We start from the raw sequence: 16926 nt of genomic DNA on the forward strand, positions 1-16926 counted from the left end.
AGTTATTAAAAAATATTATGATGATGCACATGATTTTTAAACAATACAAGTTTTTTCTTATAAAATAATTCAGTAAATTAATAGTATATATTAATGTTTTTTGCTAACAAAATAATTTGTTAATATAATATATCATTTTGTTAGTGAAAACTAAAAATATTTATATTAATAATTCAATTATTCTTAAAAAATATACCACAGAAACTAATTGATTCAATATTAAACTGATAATAAATGACAGCTATTTTGTGACTATTCAATTTCGCCATTTTCGACAAGTAGATACATTATAAAAAAAAATATTGTATTTATCACTCAACCACAAAATGCTATGGTTGTTAAATAATTTATTAACTTATTTATAGTTCTATTCATCCAAAAATAATTTACATATGACGCACATTTTAGGTTATAAACCAAAAAAAAAAAAAGTTTGTTCTTTAAGACTATAGCTTTCGCTGTCTTGGATGTTTATTGATTAGGTATTTAGTTTTGGATTATAAAATCCAATTGGTGAAGATCGATGGAAAATGGATCATGAATCCTCAACCAGTAGTCTAAAATTAATGGGTGTTACAAATTCACTCCCATTGTTATAGAGCATAGAGGCAGCAAGAGTAGAAACGTACTCCGTGGGATGGAACTGGTCCCAAAACAAGTAGTTGTTGTGATTCTCGCACACAGTGGCATTAGGGCTGCATGGGACTCCAATCAATCCACTAACAAGGAACGTTTGATTTCCACAGCATGCTGATGTTACATTATCCAAATCTTCACAAACAAAACAAATTATACCGTTTTAGCAAAGAAACGTTATAAGGAAGAAATGCTATTTATCTCGATATGTACTCATAAACATGAACCTCACTCGTAGCTAAGCACTTGCTTTTCTTTTGTCTCGCATGCATTAGACAAGAAATCCTTAGTAACGTTATTTATGCTTTTGGGATGACAGTTCAAAGTTATCAAATGATTTTAAAGTTAGGAATGTCCAATCTCATGATTGGTACGGGGTTACAACAGAATATTAGTAAATATAATTTATATCTACAAAATAGTTTATGTTATCATCATATTGAGACAATTTTTATTCTTGTCTATAGGAACGGAGGCAAGGGAAATTTCATTTCTATGTCGATGGAATACATTTTGTTTGGTGAAAATTTCTCAAAAATTTACCTTTTTAAGTCTATTTTTAACAATTATATTAATATTTAAATAATATCTTATATAAAAGGAGTATATTTTGAGAATTATAATATCTAAATTTAAAAATATGAATTGAAAACCAAACATTCTCAAAAGTGAGTGAAAAATTAATTTGTATTATAAATTTATTTATAAAAGCTATACAAAGTTAATATAATTATAAAATGATATTTTTTTACCGTAATATTTTTCTTAATAAAAAATATACATTTTAACATTTTGAATACTATATTATATAAAATATTTTTAAAAATAAACAATATTAAAGGCAGAAAAAAAAAATGTAACAGTCCACAGAAACAGTTGAAAATCGCAATTTTTTATTCAAGAAGTACAGGTTTAGGCCCCCCATCAATTTTTCCCCTTGCCATCACAAGAAAACAAAACATCCAAACGCTAAAACATTTTTTTCATCCCTTTTCCAATCCAATTAATTTCTGTCCATTAATTTTCACGCAAAACTAACAGAGCATAAATAATTAGGATTTTGTACCTATTTCTCCAAGTTAATGCAGCCTTAACAAACTCAAACAATAAACCCTTTGAAATTATTGTGACTTACTACAAAATCAGGGAGATATCAGACTACTCTAAAAAAACACTATCGAACATAACATTTTATAGCAACTTTTGTTCTTTCAAAATGTAAAGGCACAACACTGATTTTAAGTCTCATAAGTATCCACATGTTATTTAACGTAACTACTTAGTAATTCACAACTGAGAGTTAATATTTCCAAATAATAAAAACTAAAAGTAATTGATGAATGACAATCTCATAGTCTGTCGAATGATTTCTAAGATAAAAAGATAAAATTGCACTATGAAACTAATTTAGATGTACTCTAAAATTTTTAAAATGGAATTTATTGAATTTTAAATGATAAACTAAACAAATTTTGTAAACCTTTCCCGTTAACCTTTTCTCTGAAAATTTAGTCTTGAAAACAAATTTATGGCGTGTTTGTATAACACTACTAAATTTATCTTATATATTTTTCCTTCTATTCGTTCATAAACAAATTAATCAACGAGTCAAACCAAACATGACGATTGATGTATGAAATTAAACCAAAGGTATATCCTTTTTCCTGGAATAGTGTCAGAAACTTACGAAGTAAATCAGCATTATTTATCATGGTAAAGGTAATATTATATGAATCTCCAAGTGAGTATTTCATGCCTGGGCACTCTGAGCTCAAATTTTGTAGCATTCTATCTAATTGCACGTGGAAGATTTGAGCAACATCATTAATCTCGTTGACACAATGAGTACTTGGATCGGCAAAGGCAGAGAGAATTGGGACGCAACCTATAGGAGGAACACTTAATATGCCAAATTTTCTAGCTCCAAGGTCGTAGAGATTCTGCGATGTAAGACAATGTACAAGGAAAATAAATATAGATAGTTTCTTACACACTAGTTATTAAGTATCAAATATCAATTACTATTCAACAAAAACAAGAGAAAAGTGTGAGGTGACATACCTTGAGATGAGCTTGGTAATTACTCATTAGCTTAGAGATGAATTCCAGCACCTTTAGTGTGGATTTACCAGGATTCTTATCTATATTGAAGAAAAAGAAATCAAATATATCGTTGCTTCCCGCACTTACAAGAAAGAGAGATTTATTAATTGTGGCCTCTGCAGAGCCATTTAGATATTGTGAGATATTGTCGTGAACAGTTTTGAATTGTTGGATCTGATCTCCCATCGATACTACATCGATCTGTTTCAACACATCATAGTTATTTTAGTTTGGTTGCCGGTAAAATTGCATATATTGTTCAACTTCATTACAACAAAATAGTTTTAAAAAAATTAATTTTCTTTTCCAATCAATATTGTCTCTTGATCTGATAATATTTGAACAATTAAAATATAAATTCCCAGCGTTAGTGGGTTAACAACACATTAAAAAGTATAGAGCTGTATTGCCTCCCTCACTTATAGATCTAACCTATATCCAATTTGTTATTATGCTTCAAAATCAAATAATCAATACTATGACCAAATTTAGATGAATACAACATGTTTGAGGTGCTTTTTTAGTTTTATGTTTTCAAATTTTTTAAAAAAAATTAATTTTATGATTTTTTGATTCTAATTTTTTAAATCTAAAATATACAAAGAATTCACTACATAGTTAATTTTATGATTATAACAAACGGACAGGGCCGTTCTTAACCTTTTTGAGATCGTAGGCAAAATAAAAAATTATAAAATGCAATAAACAAAATAAAATTATATATTAATAATTTTATTAAAATAATACTTTTTCTTAAGTAACTATAATTTTTTTCTAATAAAATTATAAAAAAAATATTCTTTCATTCAATCAACTCTTATGTTATAATTAACTACAAAAACATAGAAGATCATAAAAAATGAGTTCTACGAGCATTCTGAGATGCAAAATCATTAATGATAACATTAACATTAATGTTTTTAAAAAATTCTTTATCGATTGATAAAATTGTGAGACCATTTAACGGTTCTTGTAACATTGATGACCTTAGGTAGGTTTTGTTTAACTTTAAAAAACTTCTTTCAGTTGATGATATAATCACTGTGATCGTAAAAAAAATTCTATAATTGATTAAAACATTTAAATAACAATCTGCAAATTTGACAAACTCAATAACTATTTAATTTTTTGGAAAAAAAACTAAAATTCTCCATGAGATTTAATGTTAAGAATAGTAAAATTTTGGAATTAAATAAAGTTTTGAGTCTACAGAAGTCAATGAGTCGGCTACATTTATAACAAGTGAGGTGCGAACAATTAAAAAGTTTTTTGTGTTTTTCTATTTTTTCTAACTACAAACTGTAAGAGTTAAAAAAAATTTTCAAGTAAAAGTAGGACACGATTTTTACTTTGAGCCCTCTTTTAAGTTTGGGCCCTAGGCGATCGCACCTCTAAACTACCCTCAAAACCGAGCCTACAAACGGATAATAGTAGTTGTAGTAGTAGTGCATCAGTGGGTTGTAGATGATTTCAATAGTGATAATCAATGGTAATAAATAGTTAGGAGAAATAATTATAAAAGTAGTACAAATTATAGTAATGATGGTTATGACGATGATATTAGTGAGGATGGTAGTAACGATGAAAGATCATGATAATGCTGAGAATAGTAATGATCATAGTTGTAGTGCAATAGTGATAAGTGATCATGCTAGTGGTAATTAATGAGGGTGGTAATGGTGTTGAAAAGGAAGGTAATAGTAGCACGATAATAATGGTGATAGCAACAACAATAATAGTAATAAGAACAACCAATGGATAATACATGAAAGTTGTAACTAATGATAATGATCATGATAATAATAATAATAATAATAATTGTGACAATAGTAGTAATTAGTTATGACAATAGTTGTGGATGTGACAATGATAAGGGTGTTTTTAGTAATTACATTGTTGCAATGTTAATAATTTTGGGTAATTATAATGATGTCAATTAGCAGTGGTAATATCACAAATGAAGATGATGATAAGTGATTAGAATGATAAGAGATAATAATGAACATAGTAACAAATAATAGTCCATGTAGTGGTAAAATGATTATAGTAATAATAATTAATGATGATAGATGTGATAATTGTTACAACAATAATTGAGAAGGTAATAACAATAATACAATAGTGGTGGTGACAATAATAATAATAGTAACTATATAGTTGATAAGTAGTTATTGCAATAACAATTTTAACATGTGAAAGTGATAAAAATGATAACAAGATTAGGATATTTAGATCAATTGAATCAATTATTTTTACAACTAAAAATTAGCAACTAAATTTTTTTTATTTGATTCTAGAAATTGAGCAAGATTATTTTGAAACTAATTAAAAATCAATTTAACTTCATTCTGATTAAACATATTTATTTACATTTAAAAATCAAATATTAAAAACTTGAACCTAGTTCAAACAAGTCCTTAATTAGTACAAAGTCTCAAGTAAATAATGACAGATATTTTTGTTAATATTAAATACATTATTAAAATAGTTACTGAATTAAAAATAATGTTTTTACATCATTATTAATTCAAGATTTTGATTACAAAAATAAAGGAAACTTGATTTAAATATTGTTATTAATAAATAAAGGCAAACACTGTTGATAAGTAATTTATTTTGTATTGAAGAATTGACGGAGTAAATCTACTTAAAGGACTTGCTGCTTCCTTGTTAAAAAAAGAGAGTTTTCTTCTTCTTCTTAGTATCAAAGAGGTGGGTAGAAGTGGTAAAAGGAGACAGAGTTTACATAGTTTTGTTTTCCTGTCTCGGGCAGGATCCCTGATCCTCCTGAAGCAAAATTGACGCCTTTAAGGATGTGGCTCTTGAAATTTTCTGTATCACTGTTGAGTAGAAAGAAATATGGAGGAGGGCTCTCGTCAAATCCTAGTAATTTCACTGATGAAAAAGAAAATGAACATTAGTGTGGTTGATATATAAGCATTTATGTAGAACTGTAATATGGTTTCATAAAGTAAAAGTTTGATATATAATAACAAGTTTTGTTCAATTAAGTAATGATCAAAGAAGGGGCTAATAATACCAATGCGATCAGCAGTGTTATAGCCATTGCTAAACCTCCCAGTGGCGTTTTTGTTAGGAAAATCAATCCCATAAAATGGCATATCAGCTCTGGACTGTGAATCATTCAAAAAATTGTTGGTACCAACATCTAAAGTCGAGTCTCCAAACAGGAAAACTGCAGGTACCGCTGATTCAGTGTTCCAATTCAAACACGACCCAACCATAGCCAGAAATATGGCTACGAAGAGATATAACATAGCCATCACTTAACCACAGAGGGAATTGCTATATGCCTATTTTTCAGTTCAAAGATTGATGTTTTGGTGCATGCTTTGGTCACTCGCTACCAATATATAGCTAGAAGTGGACTACACAAATATGCGAGTGTTGTTGTCAAATGGGCTATTCTTATAATTGCTAGCTGTACAAAGATCCATTCGGTTCTGGAACAGAATGATCTTTTCTACTTTTACAAAATTTAGTAGCTTTAGGCGATGAATTCTATTCAGAGTGATGAAATCTAAACGAGGCGCTGCAGACGCTTGTTCCCGAACAAAATCCAAGGAATTACAGGTTAAAGTTAGCGTTTCGTAATACCCGTTTATTTTTATTTAAAAGCAATTTTTTTTATTTTTCCAGTTTATATCATACTTAGCTGTAACTCAAGTGGTCAAATCATCACGCACGCATTATTGGACGGATCATATTACACTGCTTAAGTAATAAAACATCCCATACATACTTGACACTTACAACACCAACACCAGGTGTAGAAGATGACAAATTCACTCCTTGTACCATTAATCTTTTATAAAGAGAGAATTTTCTCTTACTTGAATATCAAAGTATTTCTTGTAAAAACATTACTGATCAAGCTAATTTGAAGTATCGTAAGAAATCATCAACTTTCATCCACCTCCAGAAACTACTAGGATCAAGTATTTAGACCGCGCTCAATACTTAGGTCTGACCATTAAACTAAAATTTAACCTTATTTTACTATATATTTTAGATTAATTTACAAAATTTAATTAAAATATTGTTTAAAATTTTAAATTAGAAATTATATGATTTCTATTCAAATTATTAAATAATTAAATTTTTAAATAAATTTATTATAAATTAAATTAATTTGTACTTTTTCTATTTTATAAAACAATTTAAAATGAATAATTCCTTCAAGAAGTTAATAAATTACAAAAATTGGATAAGAGGATGGGCATCCCAACACTCAGATTGGGCGTTCTAACGTCCATTTACAGAAAAATAGAACTCAGCAAACAACCAAACATTACAATGCTGGATTCCAGTGTTAAAACACCCATAGCTTGAGTAGCTTGAGATTAACGTGCGTTTCAACATCGGCTTTCAGTGTTGCATGCTTATTTTCCCTTGCAAAATGTTAAACAAAGGCTTCAAAGTGTTCCAACACCCATTCCAGCATCCCAACACCTATCATGACTATGAAGTTTATAAATATTGGGGGCCAATTTTTAGATATCTTGGGATAAATCTTAGATCTAATCTCATATCATCATTTTAAGAATTTTCTTAGCTTTAGATTTTCTCTCCGTTAGAGGTTTGGGAGACTTTTTTTTGTCTTTCCAAATTCTCTATAAAATTTTCTTATATCATCATTATGTATTGTATTGTTTAGACATTTGTGTTTCAAAATGATTCTAGGATGAATTTTAGATTAAAGTTTATGTAATTTTTTTCTAGTTGTATTCAATTAAGATTTTCTAGGACTTTGCAAAGGATTATTCATTTTCTTGATACATCAATTGATTTAGTTCACTTGTATGATTGTATCATTAATTACAATAGACATATTAGTTTAATATTTAAATTTAGAGTAAAGTCTTCTTACTTTTGCATTTCTTAGACACAAGGATGAAGTTGCATTGTGGTTATTAATATTTCTTGTTGCACATGCTATTATTAGTTGAATTTTGCTAAGACAATAGGTTTCTCTAACTAGAAACTAGGGTAGAGTGTTGAGCATCAGATTTTATTACACAAGTAATTTGGATCGTATAAAGAAGACTAGAGAACTAGAGAACTGAATGAAATTTGTTGTTTTTGTTTTGGTTTTGCATATATAATTCATTTATGCATTTAATGCTTCCTATGGATTAATTGAAAGTGTAATTCACAATAGACACGCTGGTTTTATATCTAACCTAAACTGAATTTCATTGTTGTTCTAGCTATCTAGATATAGAGGTTAAAGTTACAATGTTGTCAATGTAATCAAAGATCATTCAATCCTTGTGTGAATACTAAAATGTACATTTATTCTGCATGAAGTAAGATTTATAAAAATTTCTATGCAACAGTGTTCATGTGTTTGTTGTTATGTTATATTGTTTTGTATTTATTTTGTATTATTTTGAATCATATGCATCTTTCTACATTTATTCCATTATTCTATATTCATTGCTCTTTTTTTTTTTGCATATTAATCTTGCAACATTAATCTCCTTAATTGTAAATATTTTAAATAACTTTTACTAAGTTAATTTACAATTTTATTTTCTTCTATACATAATCTAATATTTAAAGAACTATTATTGACTAATTGGTTCAGTCCTCATAAAAACGATAATTCTATTTATACTTATTAAAATGATGGGTGCACTTGTCATTGTTGTTTACATATGCTTTGTAAATTATTCAAATTCAACACATCAATTATTGATGTCGTTAGTAAGGAACCTGCCCTAGGCCAAAATCACCTTGAAATATCCTTCTTAAACAACATCCCACTTCTTTTTGCTAATTCAATGTAGATGTAAAAAATCCTCAACTTAGGTCCACCCACAGGCTTATTTTGTAATATGTTAAACAAATTATGGTTTTTACATCATAGTGTATGATTAGTATTGGAAATCTGGGGTTAGCTTGAGCTCTTGTACTGTCGTTTGGAAGGTTGAAGGTAGCTTCTTGAGGTGTTCTAGTGATCTCTAAAGGGAGGTGTTCCTGTAGGAAATATTCTAACACTCAAGTTAGTAGAAATTTGTCTAGAGTAAGAGTATAAGGTTGTAAGATTGCATTACTAGGTTTAGAGAATTCTCTCTTTATATAGTATTAGCACATTTGTTGTTTAGTACATCTGACATTGTAACCATTAGGTATGAAATGTGTCTTGCATTTGTACGCTAAGTCATGACATTCTTGATAAAATTGTCACTTATCAAAAGTGTCATAACATGGATATACATGTGCAAAAATTAGGTTATCTCGAATGAGACCAAGATGGACTTCATCTGAATAAGGTCTATCCATGATGAGTATAAACCATTATGGGTGCATGGCTGTAATTGTTGGTATGTTTGAGGGATCTGCCTTTTATGGTGGACCTAGGGAGAGCGACAATGATTTTGCATGTTTGACCATTTGTCCTTTATGTCGGGCTTGCCACAAAGGAGGAATACTAAGATGAGAGGAGTAAGGTGTAATATGATTTTGGTTTTTAAGTGTTGCCCAAAGGAATTGTAATGTTCTTAGGCCAAGGTGAAACTTGAACCTAGTTTAAGGTGAACCTTGAGCTTTTATTGAGGGGAACCTTGAACCTAGGCCAAGGTAAAACCTAAGGCCTTTTTAGATGCTCTTTACACTTAGGATGAGGTGAGCCTTGAGCCTAGGTTGGTGAACCTACAAGCCTTTTATTTTTCTCTCCACACTCAAGTCAAAGTGAATCTTAAGGTCCTTTCTAAAGCTCTTCATACATTGGCCGAGGTGAACCTTGAGCTTAGGCCAGGATAAATCTAGAGGCCTTTTCTTATGCTCTTCATTCCTTCGCCAAGGTCAACCTTGAGCTTAGGGAGAGGTGAATTTTGAGGTCCTTTTTAGTACTTTTCACACCTAAGTCAAGGTAAATTTCGTAGTCTTCACACCTTGGCTAAGGTGAATCTTGAGGCCTTTTTCAATGCACTTTTCACCTAGGCTAAGATGATTCTTGAGACCCTTTTTGAGTGTTTTTCACACCTTGGCCCAGGTGCTTCTTGAGGCCTTTTTTGGTGCTCCTACACCTTGGCCAAGGGGAACCCTACCTTGAGCCAAGATGAACCTTGAGACCTTTTCTAATGCTCTTTACACCTAGGTTGCAATGAACCTTGAGTTCCTTTTCAAGTGCTCTTCACATCTTGCTTGAGGTGAAGATGTGGGCCCTTTTCGAGTGCTCTTCACATCTTTGGTAAGGGTGAATCCTGAGCCTAAGCTGAGGTGAACCTTGAGACCATTATTGATGCTTTTCACACCTTGGCAGGGTGAATCATAAGCCTAAGTCAAGGGAAAACTCAAGGCCTTTTATAGTCCTCTTCACTCCTTGGCTGGAGTGAACCTTGAGGCCATTTCTGGTGCTCTTCACACCTTGGTTGGGTTAAACCTTAAGCCTAAGTTAAAGTGAATCTTGAGGCCTTTTCTTGGTGTTCTTCTCATCCTAGCCGAAGTGACCCTGATCCTAGACTAAGGTGAATGTTCAAACCTTTTTGGTGTTATTCACACCTAAACAAAGGTGAATTTGGGGATCATTTCTTATGCTCTTCATGCCTTGGTTGTGGTAAACTCTAAGCCTAGGCCAAGGTAAACCTTAAGATTAGGCTAAGGTGATCTCTCAGCCTAGGCCAAGGTGAATCTTAAGGCTTTTCTTTTTTTTTTGGTGCTTTTCACACCTTGGCCAGGGTGAACCTTTAACTTAAGCCTAAGTGAATCTTGATTGTTTTACAAGTATTTCTTATTGGTATGAGGTATTTCTCCATAGTAGTTCTGAGAATAGTTTTACCAGTTTCTATGGACAACGCCAATGATTACTACCATAAATATGGGGTTGGCTTGAGCTCTTATATTGGTGGTTTTGAAGGTTGAAGGTAGCTTCTCACGGTGTTTTGGGATCTCCAAAGGGTTGTGTTTCTACATGTAACACTCTAACACCTAAGTTGGTGGAAATTTGGCTAGGGTAAAGATATAAGGTTGTAAGATTGCATACTTAGACTAAGAGAATTTCCTCTTTATATAGGCATTAGTATATTTTTCGTTTAGCACACTTAGCATTGTAATTGTTAGACACAAAAATGTCTCTTGCATTTGTGTGTCATGACAAACCTAATAAAGTTGTCACTTATAAAAAGTGTTAGAATATAGATGTGCATGTACAACGATTAAATTATCTCAGTTGAGGCTGAGATAGATTTCAATATGAATAGGGGTCTATTCATGGTGAGAACAAATTCTTGTAGAGTCATGAAAGAATGCATGACCGCAATCACTAATATGTAGGAGGAAATATGCCTTTTTGTGGTAAATGATATTTTGACATATTTTTATAACTTATATTTTGATGAATGATCATTATTTTACTTGATTTTTGCACTAATTTCTATGATTATTGTGCAGATTAATATGAGAAGGCTAAGTTCAATTTTTGGTATATTTTAGGCCTAAATTGATTGAAAAATAGGGCTTTGCTACAGTCAGCACACCCAGACCATAACAGCCAGCACGGGAGTGCTTCGACTACATGCACGGTCGTACTTATGGTCTTTCACGAATGTGCTCACCTGTAGAAAGCCCAAATTTCAAGCAATTTTAGAGTTTTTAAACCCTATAAAAGAACCTCAAGGGGAGCGATTTAGGCATCTTTTTCACCTTTCACATTTGGCATCTCATCCCTTCCACACCTTTATCATATCTCTTTCACATCTCTAACCTTTCTACTGCCCAATCGCTAAAGACTATTTGAGCTTTGGAAGTGCGTCGGATCAAGAACTCTCGTCGTCTCTTATCTATGAGAGATTTTTCTAGTTTGCATTTACTCTTCAAGTTCAATGGATTTGTTTAGTGTTGTTTTGATTTCCTTTTATATTATGTTTGACTAAATCCATAGCTAAGGAAATGGTAACACTTTGCATAACTTTATGAGAAATTTTTTATTAATAATAATTTCACGTTTTCTTCATTAATTGGTGTTTACCCTATTGTGTTATTTTTGTATGTTTAATATATCATAATTAATTAGGTCATTAGCGAATGTACCACACATAGGTAATAGTTCTATAGGATAAAATGAGACAAAAGATTAAGTGAGTCAAATCAATATTTCTCTTCAATCGTTATTAAATAAACAACTCATAGACTCTTTATGTTTTCTCTTCCTTTTTTACCTTACATGATTATTGTGGGTAATAGTTTAGAAAAAATATTATTAACATGCATGACCATTGGGTTTAATATCTTTAGTATGACTCGATTGACAATTATAAGAAAATTAAAATTATAATTAATCTTAAAAAAGAACATAAAAAATTGTAGAAATGAAACTATACGCTTTAGATTCTCTTTGATTAGTTTATTATCAAAGGTTACACTATTTTTATTTCTATTTTATTCGCTTTTATATTTAAAATTTTGTTTTATTTAACTTTATATCATTTAAGTTCAAATAATTAAATTAAAAAAATTTAATAATTAAAAACAATCTTTATGAAAAGATAATTTAGGAACTTATTTTTTAGGGTGAATAAAATATATTGATTTCATTGTATAACATTGAATGATCACATGAACATATAATGCTCACCTTTTATGAATATAGAAAATTGTTTCTCTCCTTTTCTCCTGATTCAATATATAAATTCATTAATTATGAAATCTGCAACTTGCGATGAATAATTGCCTTGTAAGCTGTTTTGGCTCCGCGGCCAATTCTGCAAACGTTCATGAAAAGAAGCAATCGAGGTTTAAATATCAAGTTGTATAAAAAAAAAATTTGATTTTTTTATTGTTAAATAAAACATACATTTTTAATAAATTATTAAAAGAAGTATAATAAAAATAAGTTGTGTTCAGATTTCAGTTAAAAAAAAAAAGAAGTCTGATGAATAAATATAAGGGTAAAATAAATTAAAAAAAAACTTAAAACAGACTAGAATCTTAAATAAGAATAAGTTAGATAAAATAAAGAAAAAATCAAATTTCTATTTTGGTAAAATGAATTGAATTGATTAAGAAATTTAAAAGGTAAAATCAAATCAATTTAATGAAGTCAAATAAAAACAAAAGTATTTCTAAAGGAAGTTACCATTTTCTTTTGGAAATGAAATAAATATTTTAATCTCTTTTTATTTCTCTCTTCCTCTTTCTTTTAAGGAGTCGTCGCAATTCAAATTAATGTTATGCAATCTAAAAAAATGCAAATCTAGCATTAAAATTATACAACTTAAAAATAAATAAATAAATAAAATAAAAAATGCTAAAATTTCATAAAATGAATTAAATAGTTTTGAAAAAAAGTAATATAACAAAATTAAATTAAATAATATAAAAATACAATCTCAAATATCATACAGAATATATTATTGATAATCAAGTTGAAGAAAATAATACAATTTATATATCATAAACAAATATAATGTTGTGACAGCCGTACATACCAAATTATATAGCATCAAAAACTTTCTAAATATCTCTATATAACAAAATATATCATTCTTATATGTATTGTATTGTATATAAATTAATTAAGAATAAAAGATTCGTAAACGGTTGCTAAATGGGTTCAGGGTTGTGACTTTTTGTATTTTAGCGCATCAAATCGAGCAGCAAGTTCATCATAATCTGGCAATTTGGGATGAATTCGAAGGCTTCCATCCTTTTTAACCAGGGATGAAGGCACAGGTGGTGGAAGCCGATTAGGTGGCAAATTAACAGGTGGTTCTTCTGCTTCAATTTCTTCATCACAATCTGATTCATCAAACTTAATATCTGAATGTGCAGAAGTTGGATGGTAGCTGTGTCTCCTGTAATCCTTTCCACCACACAATTGGGTAGGCAATGTATCCACACAGTTCATATGATCAGACCTTGGTAAGCTGTGAGACCTGTTCATTTTCTCCTCAGTTGTAAATTTATGAGTTATGTTGTTCTGGGTATTTTTTGCAAGATCATTTGATTGGAAGGTTGAAGAGTTAACACCTGAGTTATACAACTTATCATTGGGAAAATATGGTCGACAGGCTTCATTATAGTCCTTCATAGCCATATAAGCAGCCACTTCAGCAGCAGCAATTGCTTTCTTAGCTGCTTCAGCTGCTGCTTCAGCAGCAGACTTGGAATCTTCAAAATGCATGGCATCAGTTTTTCCACCACCCGATAATCTGATGAATCATCAGAAAATTCTATTATTGCATAAGGAGATAGCAATATAATGCACGTACCTAAAAAGGTAGAATCTGATTAGAACTACAAACATATATGGCATCACCACCTAGTAGCTGGCTTATATGATTCCACAGATACATCTATTGAAGGCTTCACCGGTATGCTGCTGGCGCTGACAAAAGTGCGTGGCCCTTCCTGATGGGAGAGAAGAACCAAATTATCAATGAAAATTTGAGTCAAAGCATAAGAAAGCAAGGGAGATCAAGAAAGAAAACATACTATTAGCTCTTCCGGTGGCTTGAGAAGTTCTTTCTCAGATTCTGAGGTATCCCAATCAATTTGATGTTCCTTAGCTATTTCCTTCAACACTTTCAATTTTACTTCACCAGGAGGTGTTCGTACTGAAAGCTTGTCGATCAACTAAAGTTCATTTCAATTCACAAGGACTAATAAGTAATATTAATACTTTTGAGGATTAATAGAAATTTAGTAGTTTACTAACAAAGCAAGCATCAAAAGGCTACCAGCAAAATTGAAGACGGTTTACCTGACGATTTACACCACAGCTAGGTCTAAGATCTACAGCTGCAGATACAAAATCTTTCCCATATTTCTTTTCAAAGATATTTTTAAGAGACACAAGTTCTGGAATTTCAGAGCACCTTGGCGCTGCAAATATCAAGCTAGCAATTCCTTCTTTCAAATCCGCTGGGCATTCCCTGGAACAAGTTGGAATAGCATCAGAATTTCAAGTATTTACTATTATAATGGAATAGCGAGTTCCCCAATACTTCACCTTTGCTTTGCAATGATAGAGAGTCTTGCAACAACTAGTTCACAGAAGAGCTCAATAAACTCATTTGCAGCCAAAACATTCTGCTCTCTCATGACATGCTCAACCTAGAAAGCCACAAAAATAGCCATTCCAATTATAAAATGAAAAATGGCATCCGATACATCGCTATGCACCATCCTCAAGGTAAATCTAATGAATTTCTACTTGCAAATGTCATACCATACCTCCTTGAATGTGAAGCACTACCCATGGACATTAACCATAGACCATAGTCACAAAAGAAAAACAACCATCATAATTAATCACAACAAAATTACTTGTGGAACCTATTCTCTTCAATCTTTACATTAGCTACAATTTCACACGATGTCCTCTTTCTTTATAACATGAAAAGTGAACAAGCATTAGCTTTACAAATTTTCAGTTTCCGAAAATAAATTAAAAATTACTGAATTCCCCCCCATTCCCTTCAACTTCAAGGGCGCGTTTGGATAAATTAATTAAACGCTTATTCACTAAGATTATCGTATTGAACCTATTTTGATAAGTTTCACTCACATTCCTTTATTGAAATAAGTTAAAATGAGCTTATGGATACTTATAAGCCACTGTCAGAAGCTCTGCTAAATGCACCCTAAGTCTTAAACTAACATTCAAAGCATGATGTTATCTAAACGTCACCGTTTTCGTCCAGTAAAACAAGATCTAAGGAACAAGCACGATCAATCAAATACCCGGAGCTACTCAACCAAAAGGTATTATAAAAGGAAACGGCAAAAGCTGAGTCCAAAAATTCCAACCACGAAATCACAAAACTATTTAAAATCTAAGAAGATAATATAAAAGAAGAAAGTAAAATAAGCGAGAAGGTGACGTGGCAAATAAAATACCCTGATACGAGCAGTGGCATCTTGACCAGACTGAAGAAGGAGAGCAATGTCTCGTCTCATCTGCCTCACCACAACCTCTCTCTTGTTCCGAAGCAGCTTGATTCTCGCCACCGCCATCTTCGCTGCCGTTTTGCTGCCACAACAACACAAGCATTCATTTTGGTTATTTGAATGTCGTTTGGAGAATAAGAACGAGAGAAGATAAGAGTACCATTTGGAGGAGTTGAAGCCGAGGCGGAGGAGGGAGAGAGTGAGCTTCACGAGCCTCTTGGTGCGTGCGGAGGCAGCGCTTGCGACCGTCATGGGATGGATGGCCAAGTGAGAGTGAAGAAGGGTTTTTGGGGGAAAGAAAGAAAAAGGGAAGAAGAGCAACGGTCTGCTGAAAAGGAAATGAGATAAAAAAAGGAGTGCTAAAAAAGGGCATGAATGGGTTTGTCGTTTTTTGTGGGAAAATGTAGCCGTTATGGGAGAGAATGCGTTCAGAATGAATCTTCGATTAGAATCCTATGCAGCGAGGCTTTCCTTATACGTGGAATCTGACAACTTTTAAAATGCCACGTCGCCAAACTAGGGATTCGCGAGACTTGCCTACTAAGCCATGCTTATACAATTTTGTTTTTCTCTATATATAATTTGAGTCATAATTATTAAATGAGAGTATTTTTAAAAGTCATATTAAACAAAAGTAATTTTAAGTATTAACACATTATATAAACTTTTAGAATAATCTAAAAAAAATATTAGAAAGAATATAGGAAAATTTATTTGCATCATTTAATTACAACTTACAAGATAATTATAGAAAATTATATTTCTAGAATTATAATATCAAGTTACCCAAACATAGTGAAAAAAAATGTCTACAAATAAGCATGATTGATAAACAATTTGGCAAGTATATCAAATCGTTTACAGTAACAAAATATATTTTATCGTCTACTAAAATTAATGTTAAGTACCAAACTACAAGAATATTACTAATTGAATCGTAAAACAGAATATGAACTATAAAATAAAAACATAGATAATGTGCAAAATGTAAAAATAAAATGTAAGTGTTGAAAAATTAAATTAACAATAAGAGTAAAATTCAAATGTAAGAGATTGGCTATAAATGAAACTACATTGCAGAATGTAACTAAATAAGGAAACAAAAATGAGTTGTAAATTAATTAATTAATTAAGAAGTAGATTGAGTTTAGAATCCCTTATTTCTTTACTATTGCTTAAAAAATATATATAACCTAGAATACAATCCAATCTAATGGCCAGATTTTCTATAGTACCTAATATCAATTCTTTAGTTGATTGGTTCTAAAT

General features: G+C 31.0%; 2 protein-coding genes across 2 annotated transcripts; both read right to left on the reverse strand.

Annotated features, from left to right (window-relative positions):
• Positions 1 to 535: 535 nt before the first annotated feature.
• On the reverse strand, positions 536 to 6023 carry LOC113859390 (GDSL esterase/lipase At5g37690-like). The gene is made up of 5 exons (XM_027492179.1): positions 5780 to 6023; positions 5486 to 5634; positions 2698 to 2940; positions 2324 to 2576; positions 536 to 771 (listed from the first exon to the last, which is right to left on the reverse strand). The coding sequence occupies exons 1-5, from the start codon at positions 6021 to 6023 to the stop codon at positions 536 to 538; spliced, it is 1125 nt and encodes a 374-aa protein (XP_027347980.1).
• A 7295-nt stretch (positions 6024 to 13318) lies between these two features.
• Positions 13319 to 15909, reverse strand: LOC113860047 (IST1-like protein). The gene is given in 6 exon segments (XM_027492671.1): positions 13319 to 13916; positions 14039 to 14340; positions 14468 to 14639; positions 14717 to 14820; positions 15607 to 15739; positions 15818 to 15909. Coding segments are annotated over 6 exon segments (1401 nt in total).
• Between the last annotated feature and the right edge of the window lie 1017 nt (positions 15910 to 16926).

This window comes from Abrus precatorius, unplaced genomic scaffold, assembly GCF_003935025.1.
Source record: "Abrus precatorius isolate BTA unplaced genomic scaffold, Abrus_2018 Scaffold2, whole genome shotgun sequence".
Lineage (NCBI taxonomy): Eukaryota > Viridiplantae > Streptophyta > Magnoliopsida > Fabales > Fabaceae > Abrus > Abrus precatorius.

What these genes read in the sequence shown, in the direction of transcription:
- LOC113859390 (XM_027492179.1), bottom strand. Translation starts at nt 6,023, where the DNA reads ATGGCTATGTTATATCTCTTCGTAGCCATATTTCTGGCTATGGTTGGG. An exon ending in TAACACTGCTGATCGCATTG is followed by an intron (nt 5,635 to 5,779) that starts GTATTATTAGCC and finishes CTTTTTCATCAG; the next exon opens with TGAAATTACTAGGATTTGAC. An exon ending in AGACAGGAAAACAAAACTAT is followed by an intron (nt 2,941 to 5,485) that starts GTAAACTCTGTC and finishes GTGTTGAAACAG; the next exon opens with ATCGATGTAGTATCGATGGG.